The 22,920-nt window shown below is 42.1% G+C and overlaps 1 protein-coding gene and 1 long non-coding RNA gene across 7 annotated transcripts in view; both read right to left on the bottom strand.

Annotated features, from left to right (window-relative positions):
- LOC141773278 (uncharacterized) overlaps positions 1 to 22,920 on the bottom strand; it is a 376,505-nt gene that overhangs the window by 260,500 nt on the left and 93,085 nt on the right. The window lies entirely within an intron of this gene.
- LOC141773266 (band 4.1-like protein 1) overlaps positions 1 to 22,920 on the bottom strand; it is a 56,391-nt gene that overhangs the window by 25,963 nt on the left and 7,508 nt on the right. For all 6 annotated transcript variants that reach the window (XM_074645143.1, XM_074645141.1, XM_074645140.1 and 3 more), the window contains exons 2-3: positions 7,919 to 8,007; positions 7,436 to 7,585 (exon numbers count right to left, since the gene is read on the bottom strand). In XM_074645143.1, coding sequence (XP_074501244.1) covers positions 7,436 to 7,585; positions 7,919 to 7,990 — 222 coding nt within the window. In that variant the 5' untranslated portion in view covers positions 7,991 to 8,007. The remainder of the gene's footprint in view (positions 1 to 7,435; positions 7,586 to 7,918; positions 8,008 to 22,920) is intronic.

Here is a 22,920-nt window from a genome sequence, read left to right on the forward strand (position 1 = left end):
TCACGAGTGATTGACAGCTTCTTCCGTTGCATGAACAGCCAATAGGAATGCTCTCTCTCTCTCTGAAATGACCTGTGATTGGTCAAAGTCTCCCGTCAGGGTCTAGATTTTCTAAAGTCTGAAAACAGAGCCATGACGAGGTGCAGAAGTCTAGTTATCTCTCAGAACACTTGAATTACAATATGCTGAAAGGTTATTATGGAATTTTTGCCCAATGATGCCAAAAACATTCTGCCTACTGCAGGTTGAAGACCCAGACAGTATAACTGCAACGTCCCTGGTTCGCTACCAGCCGGTGAACCTTTGTTGCATGTCATAGCCGTCCTTCTCTCCTCATCTTTCCTGTCTACATTTACAGCATTCGCAAAATGCAACCTTGGGAGAACAAAAGATTTGTAAAACTGTTTATTCTAAGTAGATATTGTATTCATTACGGTTGGTTATGTAGTAAAATAGTAGCTGGATCTTATTTTATTAGATAATAATATCACACAAAGGAGTAACAAAAAAAAAAAATCAGTGACATAAAAATCCTCCCCGACTGTGGTCTGATAGAAGCTTCCAGTCTGTCCTCTCCCCCGTCGAGCAGGAGGAGCTACTCTCTGTATGCCTATATAAGGGGAGGAAATGCATCAGTGGCGTTTCAACAGACCACACCTATTTTCTATCCAGCCCTTCAGGGCTGAAAACGAGGCCTCTGTGGGATGCACAGACGGCCTTGGCAAAACGCTATCTCCACAGACACACGCACACACACACACAGGAACACACACACACGACAGATTCATCTCCTAGGGAAACCTGTCTCCTATGGCGACAAAGCAACCAAGCAGCTGTTACCATGGAAACAGAAGTAATAGGTCCCTTCTGTATGTGCGTGTGCCCTCTCACTTTCTCTCTCTCTGGTTACTACAAGGCTGGCGCACGTCTTTGTTCAGCTCTTGCAGGAAAAGCCAGCAGTGCAGCCAGAACACCTTTTTAAATATGATAGACTTAATGAATTTACCATTATAAAGTGATCTGTCTCTCAATCAAATTAATAATAATTTATATCGTGCTGCACTGAGGCTGCCACGGGCGAAGCAGTGCAGAGAATAATGCTGATTAACAGGCAGAGGCGGCAGTCAGTGATTTATTTATTTTTTGGGTGGGGGGGGAGCGGCGCGCATATATTCGATTTTCTTATGAAATGAAATTGTAACAGACATCTCAGGTGGTCCCCCAAGCATGGCGACCAATTCAGAAGCTGCTGATGAGATTTCGTTGTCGCTCCAATTGGCTCCAATCACATTTCTTTAGCTAGTTCTGATTGTGTTAGCAGCCATTTGGTGTAATCCTAGAAATCCATTTTGCCGATCGCCTCACCCATGCAAACAAGATGAGGAGAGACGGTGTGTGTGTGTGTGTGTGTGTGTGTGTGTGTGTGTGTGTGTGTGTGTGTGTGTGTGTGTGTGTGTGTGTGAATGGGTTAATGGCTGGCCAAGGAGAAAGTAAATCTATTGAACTTAGTCACTTTTACTAATGCAAGCGGAGGGATAGCACTGAGGGACCAAATAACCGGAGAAAAACTGTAGAGATGGTCAAATTAGCCTGAGTCGGTGAGGCTTCCATTATGCAATGCAAATATCACAGCTTTGTTCCATACAGTGCTCAAACTTTACAGTTATTAAGTGAAACAAATGGTCAAAATTAAAGCAGCAGAGGCCGAGACATCCCGACTTTCAGTCCTTGTCGTGATTTCATTTTTTTTAAAGCACATTTCAGTCGAAGTAAACAAACCGTGAAGTGCTGTACTTCACACTGGCTACATTAAGCTGCATCACATCCAAGGCTACCGTGCTGGAAAAACATGTGAAAGCAATAAACATTTAAGGAGCAGGATTTAAGAGACACAAATATATTCTGATTCCAGAGTAATTTCATTAAAAGCTTTAATGACTCGTTCACCGAGTTTGGCTCATGACCACTTGGGAAAAATGCCTCAAAAATATATTAAATTTGCTCTAAAGTTCTTAAACAATAAAAGCAGTTAACTTGTTTATATGTAAATTTGAAAAGTCCCTTTCGCTCAAAGCACAGCTGATTCTTAGGATGTGGAGCAGTGTATAAGAAAGACAGGTTGCGCTCCAGTGTTGGCAACCATCCATTGACGTTCTCTTTAGAAAGAGACTTCACTGCAGCTGGCTGTGCACACCGAGAGAGCGATGCTGCAGGGAAACATGTTCAGTGGGTGCTATTAAAATGGAAAGAAATTATGCAGAATATACTGTAGATAAAGTGATAAGAGTAGATAAAGTCATTCTTTAAAGGGGCTGAGCTTGGTCCCAGTGTCATGAATCTTTTATTTGGCTTTAACTCGTTAACCACACGATCACATGAACTTCACATTTATGGAGCTGGTGGTTTTTCTCTCTGGAGGCACTTTGAATGTAAGAATGTTGAGCACTCTGGACTGCAGGTTTAATCCTGTTTTTATCCTGTGCATACATACAGTAGATGTATCTGTTGTCCTACTTTTTACTGCATGATTATTGCACCCGATTCGACTGTTATCAGGCAATTAAATAGGCGTTATCAGTTGCTATAAGCACCACATATGTGGGTCATTAGGGACCTACTACGTTGTAAAAGTGAAAGCAACACGTTCTAAAACTGAATGAAACGTTTTGAACACGAACAAAAAGGCTTCCAGAGGTTTAGGCAACAAAACTACAACTTCTTTAGATTTGAGCAACAAAACTACAACTTCTTTAGGTTTAGGCAACAAAACTACAACTTCTTTAGGTTAAGGTAATAAAACTACATTTTCATTAGGTTTAAACAACAAAACTACAACTTCTTTAGGTTTTTGCAATAAAACTACAACTTCTTTAGGTTTAGGCAACAAAACTGCAACTTCTTTAGGTTTTGGCAATAAAACTACAACTTCTTTAGGTTTAGCCAATAAAACTACAACTTCTTTAGATTTTGGCAATAAAACTACAACTTCTTTAGGTTTAGGCAACAAAACTACAACTTCTTTAGGTTAAGGTAATAAAACTACATTTTCATTAGGTTTAAACAACAAAACTACAACTTTTTTAGGTTTTTGCAATAAAACTACAACTTCTTTAGGTTTTTGCAATAAAACTACAACTTCTTTATGTTTAGGCAACAAAACTACAACTTTTTTAGGTTTTTGCAATAAAACTACAACTTCTTTAGGTTTAGGCAACAAAACTACAACTTCTTTAGGTTAAGGTAATAAAACTACATTTTCATTAGGTTTAAACAACAAAACTACAACTTTTTTAGGTTTTTGCAATAAAACTACAACTTCTTTAGGTTTTTGCAATAAAACTACAACTTATTTATGTTTAGGCAACAAAACTACAACTTCTTTAGGTTTAGGCAACAAAACTACAACTTCTTTAGGTTTTTGCAATAAAACTACAACTTCTTTAGGTTTAGGCAACAAAACTACAACTTCTTTAGGTTTAGCTAATAAAACTACAACTTCTTCAGGTTTAGGCAAAAGAAAAACACTTAGATAAGTTTAGGGAAAAACATTGTGTTTTGGGTTAAAATATCTACACAAAGACAACTACACATTGTTGGTTTTACACGGGATACGAAGTCCCACACACCGAGCCAATCACAAGCCGAGTACGGTCGCAGCTCGCTAGTGTGAGCCACCTAGCTGCTACGTTAGCACCACGGTAGCTGCTTGGCTAAAAGGACACAACAACTAACCTTAATATCTCTATAACTACATTTATGATGAAATTGATACATGTTCTATTACACAGACAGGTTACGGTTATGGAAAGTTGAAGTTACATCTCTCTCGTACAATTCCCGAGCCTCCGGTTCCACGACCACTTCCCTCAGAGCAGCTGTCAATCACAGCTTTCAATTATGACGTCTCACCCCCTTTTTATAGCATCAGATAACTAATTAAAACCAAACTTATCAGAAAAATGAACACTTGAACAAACATCAGCGTGATAAGAACTACCTAAACCAACAGAAACCATCTTTGGGAAAAATGTATTTGACGTATACTTTGATTTTTTAGTTTGGCCCATGTTCCATCCACTAACATTAAGGGGGCGGGATTTATGAACTATACTGCAGCCAGCCACCAAGGGGATCGAGATATTTTGGTTTCATTTTTTGGGGCGCGGTCATGTCATCCATCTTTAAATACAGTCTATGCTGCATCTCAGGAGAAAAGCTACAGAAATAATTTGGTTTTGGTCAGAGATATTACAGGTTTGTTTTACAATTGAGGCTGCAAATGTGAAAAAGAATCACATTTAAACAGTGCCAGTACAGGCAGTTATATTTTATTATTTCCATCACTGTGTGAATAAGGTGCTCCTTAAATAGCCTGGCTGGTCAGCATCAGCAGCTGAGCTCTGAATGCTTTGCAGACCCTAAACCGCCCTGCCTCTCTCATAAACTTGCACGGCCGTGTGGCTAACCAGCAGAAACGACTGAACTGTGGAAATGAACATTAGCATTTTAATGACCTGCAGAGAAAATCCCGTTCAGCCAAAGTTTAAGTAGTTAAGATACGGATACAATGGTCTCCTCGGGATGTTGTTTAAAAAGCCAGATGTTTCATTGAAGATGTTTTTTTGGGGGGAATAGTAATAGCTAGAGTTTGTAAGATTCAAGGCTGTGAAGTACTGTAAGCTGTTCTTTTTAACGGTATGGCTTTAGGTTAAGGACTGGACAAATGCACTGAGCTCGATCAATATGTAATGTCGTGAGCCAAGCATCAATAGGAGGCTCAGGCTGCTTCTCTGTGTTTTTATCATCAGGGTACGCTCGCTCAGTGGACATCATGACTGTCATTAAAGCAGCGATTCCACTACATTCATCATTGTGTCCCCGCTTGCCTTTTTTTTCCTATTGCACACACAGTGATATACACACTCGCATACATACTACAGTACACAAGCAAGCGCTACCTCCTCTCCATCTTTCTCTCCACCTCCTCCTCCCCCACTATCTTCATCTTTTCCTCCTCCTCTTCCCATCTCCCATTCTATTTTCTCCCCGGTCAAACATAAGAGCGCTCATCTGTCACCTGTATGGATTTCCTGTCAAAGCCCAATACCTCTAGTGTCACTGCCCAGCTGACATGAAGAAATGTGTGTGTGTGTGTGTGTATGCACGTAACCAAGACAGAGGGAGGATGGGGGGTTGAGTTGAAGGAGAGTGTGTGTGTGATGCCTCGGTCAGGCACTCGTAAGTAAAATATGTGAGGTCACGTGAGAGGCAGTAAGCCATAAAGGGAATAAAGTGACATGAATGAGGTTGAGCCAACAAGATCATTCCCGTCACACATCACACTCCATCATCAGCGGCAACCAATGGGGTTCCAGCGCTGGTTTTTAATGGGATTCAGCTCTGTAAGTCCCGGCCAGGATGTGGAACACCCCCTTTGACACCTCTCGCTCTACCTCATCAGGCGTTTCACTCCAGATTCATTCTCTGCAGCGTTCGATCGTGATGTACTGTGAGATTCAAATAAACCGAGAGCAACGCCCGCCTGTTTACAAACACAAAAGGCTACAGAGTCACGATTCATGGAAGCCGGAGATTGCTCATCCGAGCCTTCCATCCCCCACAATGCAGAGCTTGTGTTACCTCGCTCCACCCGTCATTCGCCCTCTCGGTGAGAATAGCAACAGAGCTGCATTTCCTGACTCAGTAGCATGTATTACCGAGGGAGACTGAGTCTCACTGAGGTGTACCGCGGTGTGCTGAGTCAAGGGCTCTTGTTCAAATGTACACCGGCTTCCTAAAATGCTGTCACCCTGCACAGCGAGATATGAAATTTAGGCCTGTGTGCATTTTAGTGTGGAGAAACAGCCAAACTGTGTATTAATATAAAGCAACATTTTCGAATTATCATTTCTAATTATGTTTCTGCATGTTTGCAGAATTGAATCCTGATGTGTTTTTCCACAGCTTATAGGTCACTGAGGAAGATATCCTACCATTCTGTATCAACATTAGTCCCAGAACAAATTTGATGAGCGGATCTGTTACTGTCAGCAAGACCACGAAGTCTAGTATAGTATATATAGTATACAGTTCTGGATCAGGGTAACAAGTGAACAGTTTAGCCAGATTATGTAAACCATTTTATCTGGAGGTAAAAGTGAAAGTAGTCAAGTTTCCATCCACATGTGGAGCAACTTCTAACCAAATTTCCAGACATTTGCAAAAAAAAGCATTTCCATTCACTACTTTATGAGAATATTAGGAGCTGGATACAATAAGATAAGCAGTTGGTGTGCTAATATTTGACTATTATATAATATTAATAAGTATGTGTTCTTTGGTATATAATCACCTGATAATAGTAATGTTTTCGTTAGAATGAGCCGAGTGGGTCCTCTTCATGGAGCCGGACGCCATGTTGCACCTCCATGTTTCTACAGTAGCCCAGACCGGACATACCAAACACTGGCTCTCGAGAGGACCATTGGCGTTTTCACATCGGTCACAGTAGTTCTCCTACATGCTTGGCACACGGGAGAAGTTTCAGTTCTCACCGCTAGATCCTGCCAGATCCTACACACTGCACCTTCAAAGTAATGTAGAAGGAGGCCCAACCATAAATTTTATAAAATATGGATGTAGTCTTTGTGATGTCACCCACAGGTTTCTGAAGAGCTGTTGTGAAGCTAAAAGTATTTGGCTCCAGCCGTCGCCAACTTGGCAGTGACGACAGCCTAACTCCCGACTAATCCAAAAATGGGTAAAGAGGTGGATCGTGGGTGGAGCTGAAGCGTGCCGGGTGACACAGCAGAGCAGACAGCTAGCAGCTAGCGACCTGAGACGCCACCCACCTGTCACTCAAAGCGGCCACGCCCTCAATTAATAGAATTTAAATGGGTGAATAATGTAGAATTTCACCCCCATACAGCTGATTGGTGACCAAAACAGTTTTTTGTATCAGGCTGTAAAGATGTTTATTTCTGCTGTAAAGTTTGGGGATTGACTCACTTTTGGAGCCTCAAGTGGCCATTTGATGAACTGCAGTTTTTCGCAATTCCACGTTGGCTTCATTCCTCACAACCGGAGGTTAACGCTTGGTCAAGACAAACAATTGGTGCGCTAATTTTTCCACTTGTGTAGCATTAAACTAATGTAGAAGAAGGGGGCGCAATGATCACATGATTAAAGAGCGTAAGTCAAACCTCTAACGAGCAAAAACAAAACATGATAGGAATGTGGTATTTCAGTTTGTTTCATGTGTTAATTTGATGAATGCAACAGTCTCCTCGTCGATCCACACATATCTTCATATCTGATGCTCTTTAGTAAAGCAGAAGACCTCTAATAATTTTAAAACACATAATCATAGTCATGTTTTTACATGGATCGATGAGCCATTTGCTCCATCCCTGATGATGAAAAGTGATTAGCATACCTCAACTCCAGCCTCGTAGTCTGAGCCGTCCAGTAGAGTGACTTTGACGGGGACGGTCTTGGGCCGCTTGTTAGTTTTCTGGGGGGATTTGGAGGCTTTGCTGGGGGTCTTCTCTGAGCTATCATCATTGTCCCCCTGGTCCTCTGGAACCTGGGAGAGAGAGAAAATCCTTCCTCTAAGTGTGTGAGCTTCAAATCGCCCTACTTTGTCTTTCATTTAAATATCTGAATTCTCAAGTCTCATGGGGCATTATGTACGTGTCTTTCAAAGTGATATAAATCCCAAATCTTTGATCATATGAGGCAATCATCAAATGCATGATGTAGTGTGAGCTGCTGCTCTAAGATGTTAGGATGTTAAGTTGCTGGCACAGGCAGAGGGAGCTCGCCGCCTTGCATATCAAACATGCCGGAAGGCCCCTGAGTGATTGAGAGGCTTGAGTAAAATGATCTACAGTTGCTGTGAGTTCCACGGCGCTCCCACCTGATTGGTCCTCATGGCGTCACCCTCCATTGCGCTCTTCAGTTCCCCAGCCAAAGCCGTCTCTGTTGTCATAGAAATGGATTGCAGTCCTGCAACACACATAAACATATTCAATCAACATCTACTTTCCCGTTACAGAAAAACCCAGTGTTGAGTATTTACTGCTGCCGTAAATCCAATCTAACGATGGATTCCTGATGGACGTGAGCAAAACACTTTCCCATCTGTACACAGCATACGATATCTTCACTTAAAGGAATACTTCACCCACAAAATGACCATTTACAGTATACTGTATATGAGTTACTCACCACCTGTTACCTTGAATTCTTGAAGAAAACTTTGTTTTTCTCTTATGCATCAATGGCGAACGGATCAAACGAATAAAAAACGGAGTAAAGTGTTAATGAATGAAGTAAATGGAGGTTGTGTTTACGACAGCAAAACTACATAAAAACATTCATTTGAAAACTCTCACACAACTCATACAGTATAATCCAAGTCTCATTTATCCAGTCGTATGCTCAGTACTTTCCAAACGCATGTATTTTTGCTAAAACCTTACGATTTAAAAGACTTGCACGGACGAGTAGTAGTGTCTGCGCAAGAGTGAGACTGTTTATTCGGAAGTGTTTTTAATAGTATGGTTTTAGTGAAGATGCATGTGTTTGATGTTTTGATATAGTTTTTGCTGTTGTTAAAGTGTGTAACATTTCGGGGGATCTATTGGCAGAAATGGAATATAATATTCATAACTATGTTTTCAGTAGTGTGTAATCACCTGAAACTAAGAATCGTTGTGTTTTCGTTAGTTTAGAATGAGCCATTCATATCTACACAGGGAGCGGGTCCTCTTCATGGTCCGCCATGTTGCTCCGCCATGTTTCTACAGTAGCTCAGAACGGACAAACTAATCACTGGCTCTTTAGAGAGAGACTTTCATGTTTTTACATTAACTGAAGGTCACCGTAGTTCTCCGACACGCTTGTGAAACTGCGGTAACGTGAGCCGCAGAGTGCAAAACCGTGGTACCGCCAGCCGCCGTCTGACTTCCGTTGCTCCTAAAGTAGTGTTGTTACGGTAAGGATGGCCTCTGAGCGAGTTTTGCACTCGGCGGCTCACATTACCGCAGAAAAGGGAGGAGTGAGCGGAGGGTTACTCAGTTGGTTGCAATCTGCAACCACACCACTAGATGCCGCCAAATCCTACACACTGCACCTTTAAACGCAGCCTCCATTGACTTCAATTCATCAAGACTTTTCTCTGTTCATTGAGCTTTCGTTCTCCGTGGAGTCGTGCGAGAAAAACAAACTTTTCTTCAAGACTTGAAGGTAACACAGGGTGAGTAATCGATATACAAATGATCATTTTGTTGGTGAAATATTCCTTTAAAACTGACATTTCGGTGTAATGACTGGCCACAGATACAGATACCTGCGTCGTGACATCACATGCAATTTGTCTTTGCAGCTGACAGCTGCTATGTGGTATCTGTAATTATCCTGTACTGCCATGCAGATTGAGTGTCTTCTCCACATGCACGGTCATTGCATTGTGCATGTGGAGACGGTGAAAGAGAGAGAGAGGGGAGCTCAGTCGGTGCTGGCTCACAGCCTCCCACAGGAGCACTCTGCATGAAGAGTGTTGGCTTCAGGACGCTCTTCTCTCACACTAGCAAAGGAGATAGCATAAATTACATCAGCCAGAGAGCCCTGCGGCACGGCACAAGACAGCAGACAGCGAGGTAGAGAGAGAGAGAGAGAAGGGTGAGACGACAAGGAAGGAGAGGGCACGGAGAACGGGATAACAATCTGAGGAGGAGACAGGAGGAAGGAAAGAATAAAAGGTAGAGGTTATGAGGAGAGAGACTCCAGGGAAAGGAGAGAGCGAGACAATTCTGAGACAGTATTCGGGTGAGCTGGACTGCTGCCCTTTGCTCTTTCTCTGGGTGACACGCAGTACAATAGCTGATATTCAGATGAAGTACTGCCGCTCAGAGAACGTGTTATCCGAGATAAAGTCCAAAGTCAATCTGTAGCTTTAGTTTGAGAAGCGAGCACGGGGGTCGCAGGTTTAACATTCCTTATATGTCAGCTGAAATTTTCCAACATGACATGGGATTTTTTTTTGCTGAATTACAGGGTGATTAAGTTCTACACGTAAGCCATTTTTGAGAGAGAGACTGGATTGTGATTAGTCGGTAAGGGTTCAGAGCATAGAAATAAAATAGGAGTAGAAGGGGCATTGAACTGTTTGCTGTGGTCATTTTGACTACTACAGAAGAAAATGGAGATTGTTGTTCGGGTCGTAAAGTGTGTGGTCGCAGCCCGTCCATGAATGTATAAAGCGAACTGGATACAGCATTGGAGCATTGCCCGTAAAGCAGGCAGCGTAGCGTTTTCTTTAACTCCACCTCCGAGCCCTCGCTCCAGCCCAGGAAGAAAAATGCATTTTACAACTTTTAGGACCTACTGATTTAAATAAGGGCTATTCAAGTGTTCGTACTGGGAAGTTGATCTACCTCAAAAAAAATTATCCACTGATTTATGGACGCCTCTTTCCCAATGTAAGTCTATGGGAAAAAGTATTTTTGTGCCCAATGGCATCACGTGACGGACACAGTTGTAGTACCGCCGTTTGGCCGCTACAAAAATTTTCTTCAAAGCCTGGCGCTCTTCCTGGGGCCTTGAGCTCACCGGGAAGGGAACGGACGCAGCTCCCAGAGACAGCTGGCTGGTTAGTTAGCTAGGTATGGTAGCTTGTCCCCAGGCAGATGGACCGTTTAGACCCGGTGCTGCCGCTGAACACCAGTTTGCTGTTCGGCTCGTTTTTCTGTAATCAGTGCAGCACCAAAGCCTGGCGTAACCAGCCCAGGAAATAACCAGTCAGCTGTCCGCTAGCTAGCTAGCTTGCTAATTCCACCATGCTCAGTGCCACACCAAAGAACGTATATTGCCAAGAAGTGAAAGTCAATTGTTCGTTTGTTCCATTGCAACATGAGCGCCCAGCAACAAAGATACGCTACGTAAATCGTCCGCCTAAAAAGTGCCATACAAAAGTAAAACAATATAATTTATATTCTATTGTCATATTCTACTGAAATGGCCTGTGTTGAACAATAAAATATTACAAATAAGTGTTTTCAGTCCAAAATGGTGGCAGCGGCTGTTGTCAAAAAATACACCGGAGTTTCGTCTCTTTGCTTCTATACCTTTTGGTCACACTGCTTGCAGAAAACGAGCCAAACAAAGTTGTCCCTCATCTGGCGATAACAATGTGCTTTCATCCGCTGTGGCATGAAGCATTAAGTTGTTCAATTTGACTCATTTACATTTTCTGTGTGCCTCGTAACGTTACTACTCCACTGCTTGTTTATTTGCTGTTACTGTAAAACTGCACTTCAGTGAGTCCGCCACTTGCCGCAAGTTGGTTTGGTTTATGTGGAAGTCAGCCAGATACAACGGTTGCTCTGACTACGGTATACATAAAACTGGCAGCCAAGCTGACCGTTGATTTGAATGGGAATGTCCGTTCTACTCCTATATTCTATTTCTGTGGTTCAGAGTTTTATGTGTGCTTCTTTTTCCCGGCCAAAAATATAAGGTGGTGATTGCCAAGTTATGAGGTTGTCCCTTTCCTCGAGTATATAGTTTATCTTAGATTCCCCCATTGTTCAGCCTCAAGAGAAAAGGTTGTGTGCAAGAAGTGCAGACTCTGCTGTATAATGTAACACTTTCTTCCTAAGTAACTCCAGGAAATGTGCCAGCCTAAGGCATGAGTAATATTGTTTAAAACTTCATTAATGACTACCTATGAAGTGTAAAATTTTCACTTCAAAAGCATCTAATAGTAAACCACACTTTAAAATTGTTGTTTTGAACATGAGAAAATATCAGCTGCTCTAAATGTGCACCTTATCACACACACTGTGAAGATGTTTGTAATACAATCCTTGAAGTCTGAATGTAAAATATGTGAAAACAGCATTAAAATAAGGCGGGAGGTTAATGAGAGGAAGGGATTAGCGAGGAGGAGGACACGGGAAGCTCTGATAAAAACTACAAAGCTTCCAGGGAAAACTGTCATTAGGGAGGAGAAAAACAGAAGCTTAATTTGGTTTAATAAACGGCGAGTGAAGTGGTTGTAAACCAGGAAAAGATATGGTAGTATCTTTCCCCAAAGAAGAAGCATTAATTAAGTTTTTTTTGTCCCCTGGACCAGCTGTCTGAGTACATCTCTGTGTTTAGGTCAGCCTCCCTCTGCATAATGAAGCCGCATCAAAGAGGAGAGCAGGCTGGCAACAGGAAGGCTGCAGATGTCACGCTCACCGTGCACTGTTCCTCCACAACTTTGAAGGGGCCTGCGGGTTGTTTGATTAATCTAATTAATGAATAATAACATAACTGATTTCAAAAGATATTCTCATTATGACTGTATATTATATGCACCAACAATAACTTTTTGTAGTGTTTCACGTTAAAGTGCTGAAAATGAAGCCAGAATGATATATTTTTTACGAAACAGGTTTGTGTTAATCGTCTCATACGACTCATGTTTATGCAATGAGATGATGACAAAGTCAGACAAGGGAAGCAGCCAATTTACATGAATGCATCTATACTGTACCGAAGAGGCATAGAAGCTGTGAAACTAAACTTTATCACCGCACGGAGCTCACCGAGGAGTGAACCTGTTCAGGTGACTCGTCAGTGACGTCCGCCTGCTAGTCCAAAAATATCTCAAAGTCATGAGTTGAAGTCAGATTCAATATGATCAATAATGAAACTTTATTTATGCAGCACATTTCATTAGAGCTGAGAAATGATTGAATCGGTGGAAGAGAATTCTGTTTTCCAAATGAATTTTTCCAGCAAAATCATGATTAGAAAGTGATAAAAGCAGCATGGCTCTACTGTATAATGGCAATGTCTGCCAGTTGGCCAGCCGTCTACCACTTTGGTCTGGAATAAAATATCTCAACAACTATTAGATGGACTTTTGTACTGACATTCATGGTCCCCAGTCAACCCATAACCACTTGGGTGGTTTGGTAAATGTCTCTAGGCATCAGATACCAATGCATGGAGGCGCAACCGGAGTGGCAGGATACAGGAAGTTGGCTCGAGCTCACTTGAGCGGTGCAGAGCGGAAGAGTTGTAGCATTTATTCACCAACAAATAAACTACACACACTGCTATGTTCACAGCTATAACGCCACCAACAACCCCACACTCACCGCCGCCACACACACACGGTCTGTCGGACACCCGTTCAATTGTCGGCGCACTGACAGATTGTATGTGTGTGGCGGCGGCGAGCAAGAAGCTACCGCCAATGCTACAGCTGCTAACGTAGCACAAATACACACACTGTCGGACACTCGCTAAAGTTACGCCGGGCAGACACACAGCTGACAACCTGCTAAACTAAACTAAATGTGCGGTGGAGACTTTTACTGGGAAAGTGGCGGCATGTCCGCGACACTACACGCAGCACCGCAGCTGGTGCACTAGTCGGTTAACGGTTAATATTCGGTTAACGAGGGTCGGTTATCAGTTAAGAACATTTAAAAAAATTAGCATCCCTAGTTTTATACCCGTCAGCAATTCAAAAAATGTAAATCTTGGGAGGCCCATGTCCAATTTACAAACGAGTGGCTATAGGACCTTCAGATCTACAAGCCAAATGCCAACTACACAAAGATAATCTAGCTAATGTTATGCTAACGGAATAGTAACAAAACGTCAGCTAATACTGCATATTTAATCGACCGGTATGTTGCAAAATGAAACCCATAACATTAGCCTACCTTTGTGTCTGACTGTATATTATATATACTACACTTCCTCTTTTGGATCTTATTCACTGTGCAGTGTTTTGTGTTAGTTCAGCAGCTCTACTGACACTTGCAGTAAACAGCCAGCGGATGGCGCTCTAACCCTTTATCCTCCAAACATGGCCGACTGTCTGTCGGTGACGTCACATTCCCATTCCCCATAAAGATTATTCAAATTCAAAGTCCATTCTTTTACCTTGACATCCGTCTCTAATCTGATCTCATTCCTCTGCTAAATATCCTGAACACTCGTTCACCTGAGCCAATCAGATCTGCCCGCTGTAATACCCCCACTCAGTGCAAATGTCAGCCCCCTATGAAGCAGCTGTCAGAACAATGCGTCAGTGAATCGCAAGAAAACTTGAGGAGAATCCTAATAGATCAGTGTCAGAGACTTTAGGGCTCTCATTGCACACACATCATGATCGCGAGGCCAATCAATTCTTTCATTTGGGTCACTTTGTGATTCAATCACTCCTGCTGCACATCAGTTCTGGTCTCCGCACACCTAATCATCTGTGTGAAAGAGATGATGGGAGACTGAGAAGTGCTGCGGCTGCTTACGCTCACCGCTCCTATAACGCCGTCACCGTCTTCAAACAGACTCCCATTAAAGGTCTTTCTCCACAAAATCATCTGGGGCCCCTTTTGCTTCTTGAACTTCAAAGAGCAAACGTCAAGGAGAGTCTTTGTGAAGTATGACAGCGTCGGGGTGGGTGATGCTCTGAAAACAATGTGCAGGAATGAAGGCCTCCAAAAATAGTTGCATTGCATGAGTCGGCTTATCTTTACTTAAACAAGACAGAAATACGTTTTTATTTATACTTCAGAAGTGTATGGCACAGAACTTTCATGCATAAATTATGACAACCTAGTCAGGATCTTCTTTAGGGATGAAGAAAAGACTTATTTTTTCACGTGCATGTGTTTTAATTTTCAACTAAAGAAATAAGTATTTTACAAACCAATGAATAAAACGATATATTCTGTGAAAACTATACAATAATATGTATTTTTAATTCTGTTAAACTAGTGTGCTCACATATTTTTACGTATTCTAGTCTAATAGCCTGCTGTTCAATGAAATGCAAACATGTTGAACCTGATTCCAGACTCCTCCGCCTCTCCCCTCTCTCATCTTCACCGACTTCACGTAGTAGTTTTAAGCCCAACCATGTCGTTTTTTCCTAAACTTAACTATGGTGGTTTTGTTTCCTAAACCTAAAGTGACGCCAAGGGGTCGTGACAGAGCGGCGGTATGTGACGAGTTGGGATGAGAACGTGTTGGTGTTTCTGCCGTCCAGCGGCCATCTTCGAGAAGTTTGTGTTGCACTTACAACGGCTGGCCAGTGGGTGGCAGTGTATAGCATGATGCACTAGCGTCCACTGTAGTGGCTGATGTGCACCATCAAAACCTATCCATATACGAGAAAATGGCTTTTGAATAGCTGCGTGAACGGGTTAAAACAATGTCAGACTAGATTTAGGAAAGCGCTTATATTAGGATGGTGATCTAGCAGTGACGGGGCCTACTGTACTACAGGTTTTAACATGTGCTTGAGTCATAAACAGCTTCCTTTCTACTTCACTCTTTGTTTGTCTATTAATCTCAAACTGTGTGGGCACTGTAGGTGTAGGCTTTGTGTGTGTGTGTGTGTGTGTGTGTGTCTGGTGAGTTTTAAATGTGTTTCTGTCCTGATGAAAAACGATTGCCCTTACAACTAAAGGTCACATCATTCCCAAACTACCAATGATGCTAATTGCATAAGACCTGAAGAGACGGAAGTCGATGTGATATTGATAGAACAACAGGGGAAGCTTTGTAGCCCAGTCTCACTGTTTACCACGCTGTTGAATGAACACTACTCACTACACTGTTAAAGCTCCTGGAAAAGTTATAAGAATTTGAGCCATTCTTATTATAAGAAATATTGTTTATAGCTGCTTTAAGATTGAAGGTTTTCAGGTGCTACTCCTACTACCTCTACTCCATGTTAACCAGCTTCTCCACTACTCGTGTGAGACAATGACATGAACACCTGCAATATGTAATCCAAATTAATAGTATTTTTAAAGCTTCAACAGTATGATTTAGTCTTGACTGAGTCAGGTGTCGATCCTCTACTCCAGTCTTTAGTATTCTTATACTGTATGGTCACACATAATTGAGGTGAATCATCTCTTTGACCGTCTCAACAATTTATAAGCTTTGCAAATGTTCAGTACATGGATTCTTTCCAAATCATTCGGTACAGCATGTTCTATCTGGAATATATCCTGTTTCAGTTCACGAACCAAATAATTAGTACAGATGGTTTGTAAAGTCTAATTAGAGTCTGAGTATCAGTGTGTGCTGAGCTCAAATTGAAAAGTGTGAGTTCTAACCAATAAAGCTTTGTAAGTGTTGTCTATTTGTGCCAAGGCCACCCCCTCGAAAATTTGACCAAATGTCTCATTCATTCATTCGGTTAACTGTTCAATTATATTTTTTCTGTAAGTATTATTTCCCCTATATAAAGCTCTAAATCATTTTTCAAAGCCTTCTCTGCGCTGCCAGAAATGAAATCCTGGTAAAGAAATAGAAAATCTTTCATTAGGGCTGTCAAAGTTAAAGGCGGGGTTGACGATGTTCTCCAGTCTACACTATTTGTTATATTGGTTGAAATGGTCTTTACACCCCGACAGCGATCCATTACTGATGAGCTCTGAAAAAGGCGTTGCCTTGGAAGTAGTAGTCAAGTCAGCACACTGACAAACTGACTGACACTTAAACCTTTAAGTCTCACCATGTGTAACTTTAACTTGCAGAAGGTGCCCCTGACCTAGAGAGGACATGACCTGATCATCTTAGCTGCGGGTGGCACACAAGATCCACCAACAATTAACAAATTTACCTGCATAAACACTGCAATGCATTCAGTATGGGAGGGAGCCATGAGTCATTTACACCTCCTGGGCTGACTGTCACAACATAGGAGGGTGTACAGATGGTCCAATAAAATATGCGATGTCTGTAAATGTGTATTGTTCTGCGACAAAGTACTGAGCCTCCACATCTCAAACAGTTTTATCACATCGCACCTTGTTTTTAAGTATTTACTGTCTTTGTGGCTGAAAAGCAAAGATGATAAATCTAACGTCTGTGATGTACGGTATCTCTGACTGTCAAAACAGATCGTATCTTCAAATCAAATGCTTTGTGTCCATAAGAAGCGTTGCCGAGTCAAGTGGGTTACAAAACACTGCAGGCATCAATAAGATAAGCTGTGTTTAGCTGATCAGCTAGTGCACAAGATAAGACACAGATATGCAAGATTCAGCCTAGTTCCCGTATTCTATTAAACACACACAGAGGCACGTAGACTTCCCTATCACCGAGTCCGCTCATTCAGGACTCTATCAGCCCCTGCCATGTCCGTCTATCTCTGGAGATGACCTCCCCCTGCGCTCTACATTTCAGAGTCAGTCCAGATACACAGTAATCATTACCGAGCACTGCGGCTGTCCTGATGTAAGCCCAGATCAACTGCAAGATTTTGAAACCGCACTCACTGGAGAGGAAAGAAGTATCAAACTGCCGAACGTCAACTCCTCTCCAACTAAAGGAGAGGCGAAATGCAGACAACGTGACGCCCCGAAAACACTCATCGTCTGCAGCGGGGCAGCTCAGATAAATTGCCAGATGGTAACGGACATGATGGCTGATCATCGAGGGCAGAACGATGCCCATGATGCACCATTCACCGCGGCCCGCCTCTGCCCATTTGTCTTCAGGCTGTCTCTAAAAACAAAGAGTCTGTCAATTTAGAGGGCCCCCAAAAATTGATGCGTCTTCGGGAAAGCGTCAGCTGCCCACAGGCCCATCCTTCATCAGCAGGTGGGCAGGAGGAAATCTGTCATAGATAGCATCTCAAAGATATGTCACAGCAGAGCAGGTGTGGATTCCTCTCTCTCCCCATACACAGTATGCTGTCAGCTAGTTGTGCATGAGCTATCAGAGTCTAGTATTTACCTTTCCTCCAGAGTATCTCACTAAAATGGAAGGAGTCTCTGTCTGTCTGTCTGTATGCATGCATGTATGTGCTTAGATTTTCTTTACAACACACTTGGCGGTTGTATTAATGAGGACCCAAGGAAGTGCAACGTCGAGTGCAAACGGTTGAGATTTACGGGACATATTTAGTAGTAGTGTGTCATGTACAAACTGTTAAGTTTATTGAGAAGGGACCCCTATTAACTGTTATAAAGGCGAACGGCATGCTGGGTACATAATATTAACTTTTCCACTGCCGAACCAACTCATTCCCAGGGCATCAAATACCGGCACAGCCGTCAGCATCCGATACCGCCGTCGCACACGGGCACCCTTTTAGCGCCAGTATGAGAGGCACCGAGCTTTCCATTAACTACAATGTAAACACATCCGCGGCAACAGTAAACGCTCCAAGGAAGTGACGTGGTGACGTAGTTTAAAAAGCGAAAGAGACACACAGGGCCGGTGGGAGGGGAGGTGGACAGTTTATTATTTGTCAGTGAATAAATGCTACGAGGCTACAACTCGCTCCGCTCAAGACGGGAGCCAACTTCCTGTATCTATAACGCTGGCTCAGACTCTCTTAAGGTGGACCAGCTTTTCTACTTAAACTGACGAGTTCTCAGCTTTTTAATTATTTATTAACATTTCTTTTAACCATTTTAACCGATAGCGTTAATCGGTTAAAATGCCTAACGTCGGTTAACGGTTAAACAGTTAATTATTAACATCCCTAATCAGCACCCAGGGAAGTGCCGTGTTAAGTACAAAGTTGTTTTGAGGAGCGGTTCTCGAGACTGCTGCAAGCAGGAGGCCAGTTTCAAACAGACACGTTTTGAACAGGCACTGCACTGGTATTGGAGAAAAAAAAATACCGTGTGAGAGCAAAGCGGTGACGAAAGCAGGAGTCACGATGTCATCAGCACCTCCTCTGGTCACAATATCAAAGCAAGAAAAGTGTTTCAAGTGTGTCACAAAAAGAGGAAAATCAGTAAAGTCCGAACCATTCTGTAATCTCCAGTAACGATGCTGAGTGGTTTTAAACAAAACAATCTATCACAGGAAATCCCCACTCTAACCCCGCCCAAATTCAGGTCAAAAAGCTGAATTAATTTCTAAATAATAACCCACTGAGGTTTTAAAAACATCTCTCAAAATTTTGTGTGAGATTTTTAGAGCTCTCATCAACACAACCGGGGAGCTGCCTCCCACTCACTGTGGAAGCCGATGATTGCTCTATTTTACAGCTTTTAGATCAAAGTGCAGCTTTTAACTCCGTAGATGAGACCTGCTTGCTTCGACGAGGCCTATTTGTACTCTTCTTCTTTTCTTGACAGCTGCTGTGCTGCTGTTGTTGTAAGAAAAAGCATCATCCTCTCAATCATTCCTCACAACATCCCCCAGAGTTTTAGCCCCCATACTGCATTTCATTATTACTTGTTTCCACTTGGTAACCTTATTCCCAAATGCAATATGTGTTTCCATACAAACCAGGCGCTTTTATTATAAGAATAAATAAAAAAACAAGGACGCTTAAAGGGCCAGTTAGCCGTTACAAAAAAGTTTCCCCACTCAGAGGCTTGTGGTGCAGTATCTGGCTGCACAGACACTGGATGGTTAGATATACCATGAGGGGAAAGTGATGAAATGGAAAACATGGTTTTGTTTGTTTTTTTGTAATTAGGGTTAACTGACCCTTTAATACAGACACTGATTTTGTTCAGCTGGTTAGATTTTAAGTCCATTAATGACCTGAACATTAATGTTCTGATGTTCTCACTGCAAATCTTTTTACATTAGGGTTCAGGCAGCCTCGCTAACAAGATTAGGATGTGAGTTATAACAAGACATTTAATGCTCATTTTTACAGAAAAGCTTTTATGAAACATGTTTTATCATCAATCTTTGCTCATCCAAGCTTGTTCTTTCTTTTTATTTAGTTTTAATATTGCTAAACTTTTAATCTTGTCACGAAAGTGTTATAAAAACAGAAACAATTGCAGTCATTACATTGTGTACTTTTTTGAGTTTCTAAAAATTGGTAATTTTACTTTTAGCCTAGTATTTATCACATGTAGCTATTTCAAGTTGCATCCGTTACTGTTGTACTTCGGCACAGTTAAAAGACATGTATCTTAATTAATGAGTGATTTAACGCACCGGAGAGCAGCTGAGAGACACAACCACCAAGTTCGTGACCTGAACAGCAGGGGCTAGCTGTGTCTAGCTAACATGCTAAATGCTAACATGCCATGACTTCTTCATTCACTGAGGAACTTCTACCTTCAGTGAGATGTGTGAGGACTTTCTGCTGTTTGAGACTGGTAATCTCTGATGTGACGGTTGAGCCTCATTCAGCTCAAAACGTTTTGAATTTCAGGAGTGAAGTGGGACCAGAGAGGCTGAGAGGACTGGTTCTGATTCTGCTCTGAGATTGAACGAGTAGAGAATCTGAATCTGGAGCAGATTGTGGAGGACTTCACGGTGCCATTCATCAGACCAGTGAGTACAACAACACACTGACTGGACTCTCCAGTTGAGAACGTCAACAGCCACTTTGTTGCCTAGCAACATAGTTGTGTGTGTGCGCGCTACGTGGTGTGTGTATAAACTGTGCAGTCTCTCCTTTGCTGTAATATGTGTGTTAGTGGCTGCAGCCGCTGTTGAGTTTATATTGTTGACATGTCCTCGTTGTTCTGCTTGGAGATGATTTATTTTACTGTTGATTCTAAAATAAGTTTCAGGCACCGTGGTGTCAGTAGGTCGTTTTATTTAAGGTTGATCATTTTTGTTTACTTGTCTGAGTTTTGTCTCTTTTCTGGTTAGTTCTTATGAGGATACACTGAGAAATATGATCAGTTGTATATTTATAATTGATAATCAGTTGTATGAACAGACTGCAGAGTGTCCGTCTGTTGGTTTGGACAGAAGGCGTCTTGTTGCTGATATTGTTCCACTTGTGTATAAGTTGACATTTAATGCAATCTATGTTGTAGCCTAAAGATATTAATTTAATGCAACGCAGTAACGTTTACCTCTGAGCAGTAGTAGTAGACGTTATGTGTAATCTGCTGCAGAGAGGAGCACACAGATAATGTGCTTACTGTGATCTCCAGGCAGTGTTCTTCCTTTGCCAGACGTTCTGAACGAACGTCTTTTGAGACTACATCATTCACAAAAATGAACAGAGCATGCCCCAAACTGTACTCCTGTTAATTAGGCTAGTCACTAATTTGGACAATTAAAGGGATATTACTTTCACCAGAAACAAAGACAGTTTGCTCCAACCAAACCATCTGTCTGCTTTCAGGACGTTTGAAGAGATAATTCTCATCGACGATAAATATGGATCGAGGTTTCCTCATTTTGTGCCAAGTGTAAAAGTGTCCTTGTTGTTTTTCTGGGGAGTTAACTGGACAGGTTGGAGGCCCTAATGGATTTCTGGCACTTTTCGGGAGGTTAATCCCTCTCCATGGTGCCCTTGACTAGCACAAACAGAGCAATTGATTTTAATGGCTGAGGTTCCCCACTGTTTGTTTTATCTGAACCATAATGATATCATTTTTGTAGCCACAGCTCTATGGATTGCAATACTGGTTGGTGGGTTGCCTGGTCGGTCCACCACTTTGGTCCAGACTGAAATATCTATTGGACTATTGGAGGGATTGCCATGAGATTTTGCACATTGATGTTCCTGCAGTGAATGAATCCCACTGATTTTGGTGATCCCTTGACGTTTCCTCTAGCACCACTGTGAGATTGTTGTTGTTCAGTGAAATGTGTTGACAGTTACTGGATGGATTGCATCCAGTGTTTCCATACATCCATAGTGCCCAGAGTAGAGTCGGACCATTGTTTCTATTTTCATATCCGATCGCCGCGATATCACAGCATCATGTGACGTTTAACATTATTATCTTATCTTTAATATCACAATCCAAATCATATCCATAACTACTCTTGTGGAGTGCAGAGCAAAGTCTTGGTGAGCAAGCATATGGAGAACAGAGATGCGGGGTGTCAGATCCATGGAAAAAAGACCGCAAACTGGTTTGTAATTAAGGATTTAAAATTCACTCGTCACACGTGCTGATTAACGGGGCTTGGCGGACGGACATGCTGCTTCACCAGAAGCATCTCTAAATGCACAGTAGGGCACAGATTCTAGAAATTATTTTATAACATCTTAGTCCTGATAGCGAGTTAGTTAATATTGCCTTAATATCCGCGTAAAAAACAATCATTGATCATGCCTTCAGTCCTCGATATAGGATTCGATTGCCAATTGTCACAAGTCTAGCCCAGAGGACGTATTCTAATAACTTTTCATCTGCAGGTCAGAATTTTAATTTGTCCAATACTTTGGTTTTTGGTCTACCTGCAAAACTAATGACATTTCTGTCAGCTTCAGCTGAACTTAGTGTTTAGTGCTAATTTTAGCATGCAACACGCTAAACAAGATGGTGAACCATATAAAAAGTGGACGTAGTCACCGTGACGTCATATTGACGACTGATGTTTGGAAGTTGCAATCTTGTTTTTTTTGCAACCAGAAGTGACACGAGAGTGGAGCTAAGTACATTTTTAGGCAACCAGAATGTTACAATTACTTTTCATTCACTGAAAACACACCGTGAAAGGGTTAAAGTTGTGAGACGAAAACACGGACAAGTCCCAGACCGGACAATGCCGTGGTAGCGACCTGTCAATCACAAGGTAGCCCCGCCCTCAAGCATCCCCTGCTTTATGGTCTATCTGACTCTAAATGGGACCATAATTTACTAAATGAACATCATGCTGTATTGAAGAAGACTTGAAACTAGCGATTGAGACCATAAACTCATGTTTACAATGTTTACTGAGGTAATAAATCAAGTGAGAAGTAGCCTCATTTTGTCATAGACTTCTATACAATCAGACTTCTTTTAGCAACCAGAGGAGTCGCCCCCTGCTGGCTGTTAGAAAGAACGCAAGTTTGAGGCACTTCCGCATCGGCTTCACTTTTTAGAGCCCGAGGTTGCCCACTGTGGTAAACATGGTAAACATTATAGCCTACCTGCTAAACATCAGCATGTTAGCATACTGCCGTCAGCATAAAACATCACTGCGTCTAAGTACAGTCACACAGAGTCG

The sequence above is a fragment of the Sebastes fasciatus genome, chromosome 8, assembly GCF_043250625.1.
Source record: "Sebastes fasciatus isolate fSebFas1 chromosome 8, fSebFas1.pri, whole genome shotgun sequence".
Classification (NCBI taxonomy): Eukaryota; Metazoa; Chordata; class Actinopteri; order Perciformes; family Sebastidae; genus Sebastes; species Sebastes fasciatus.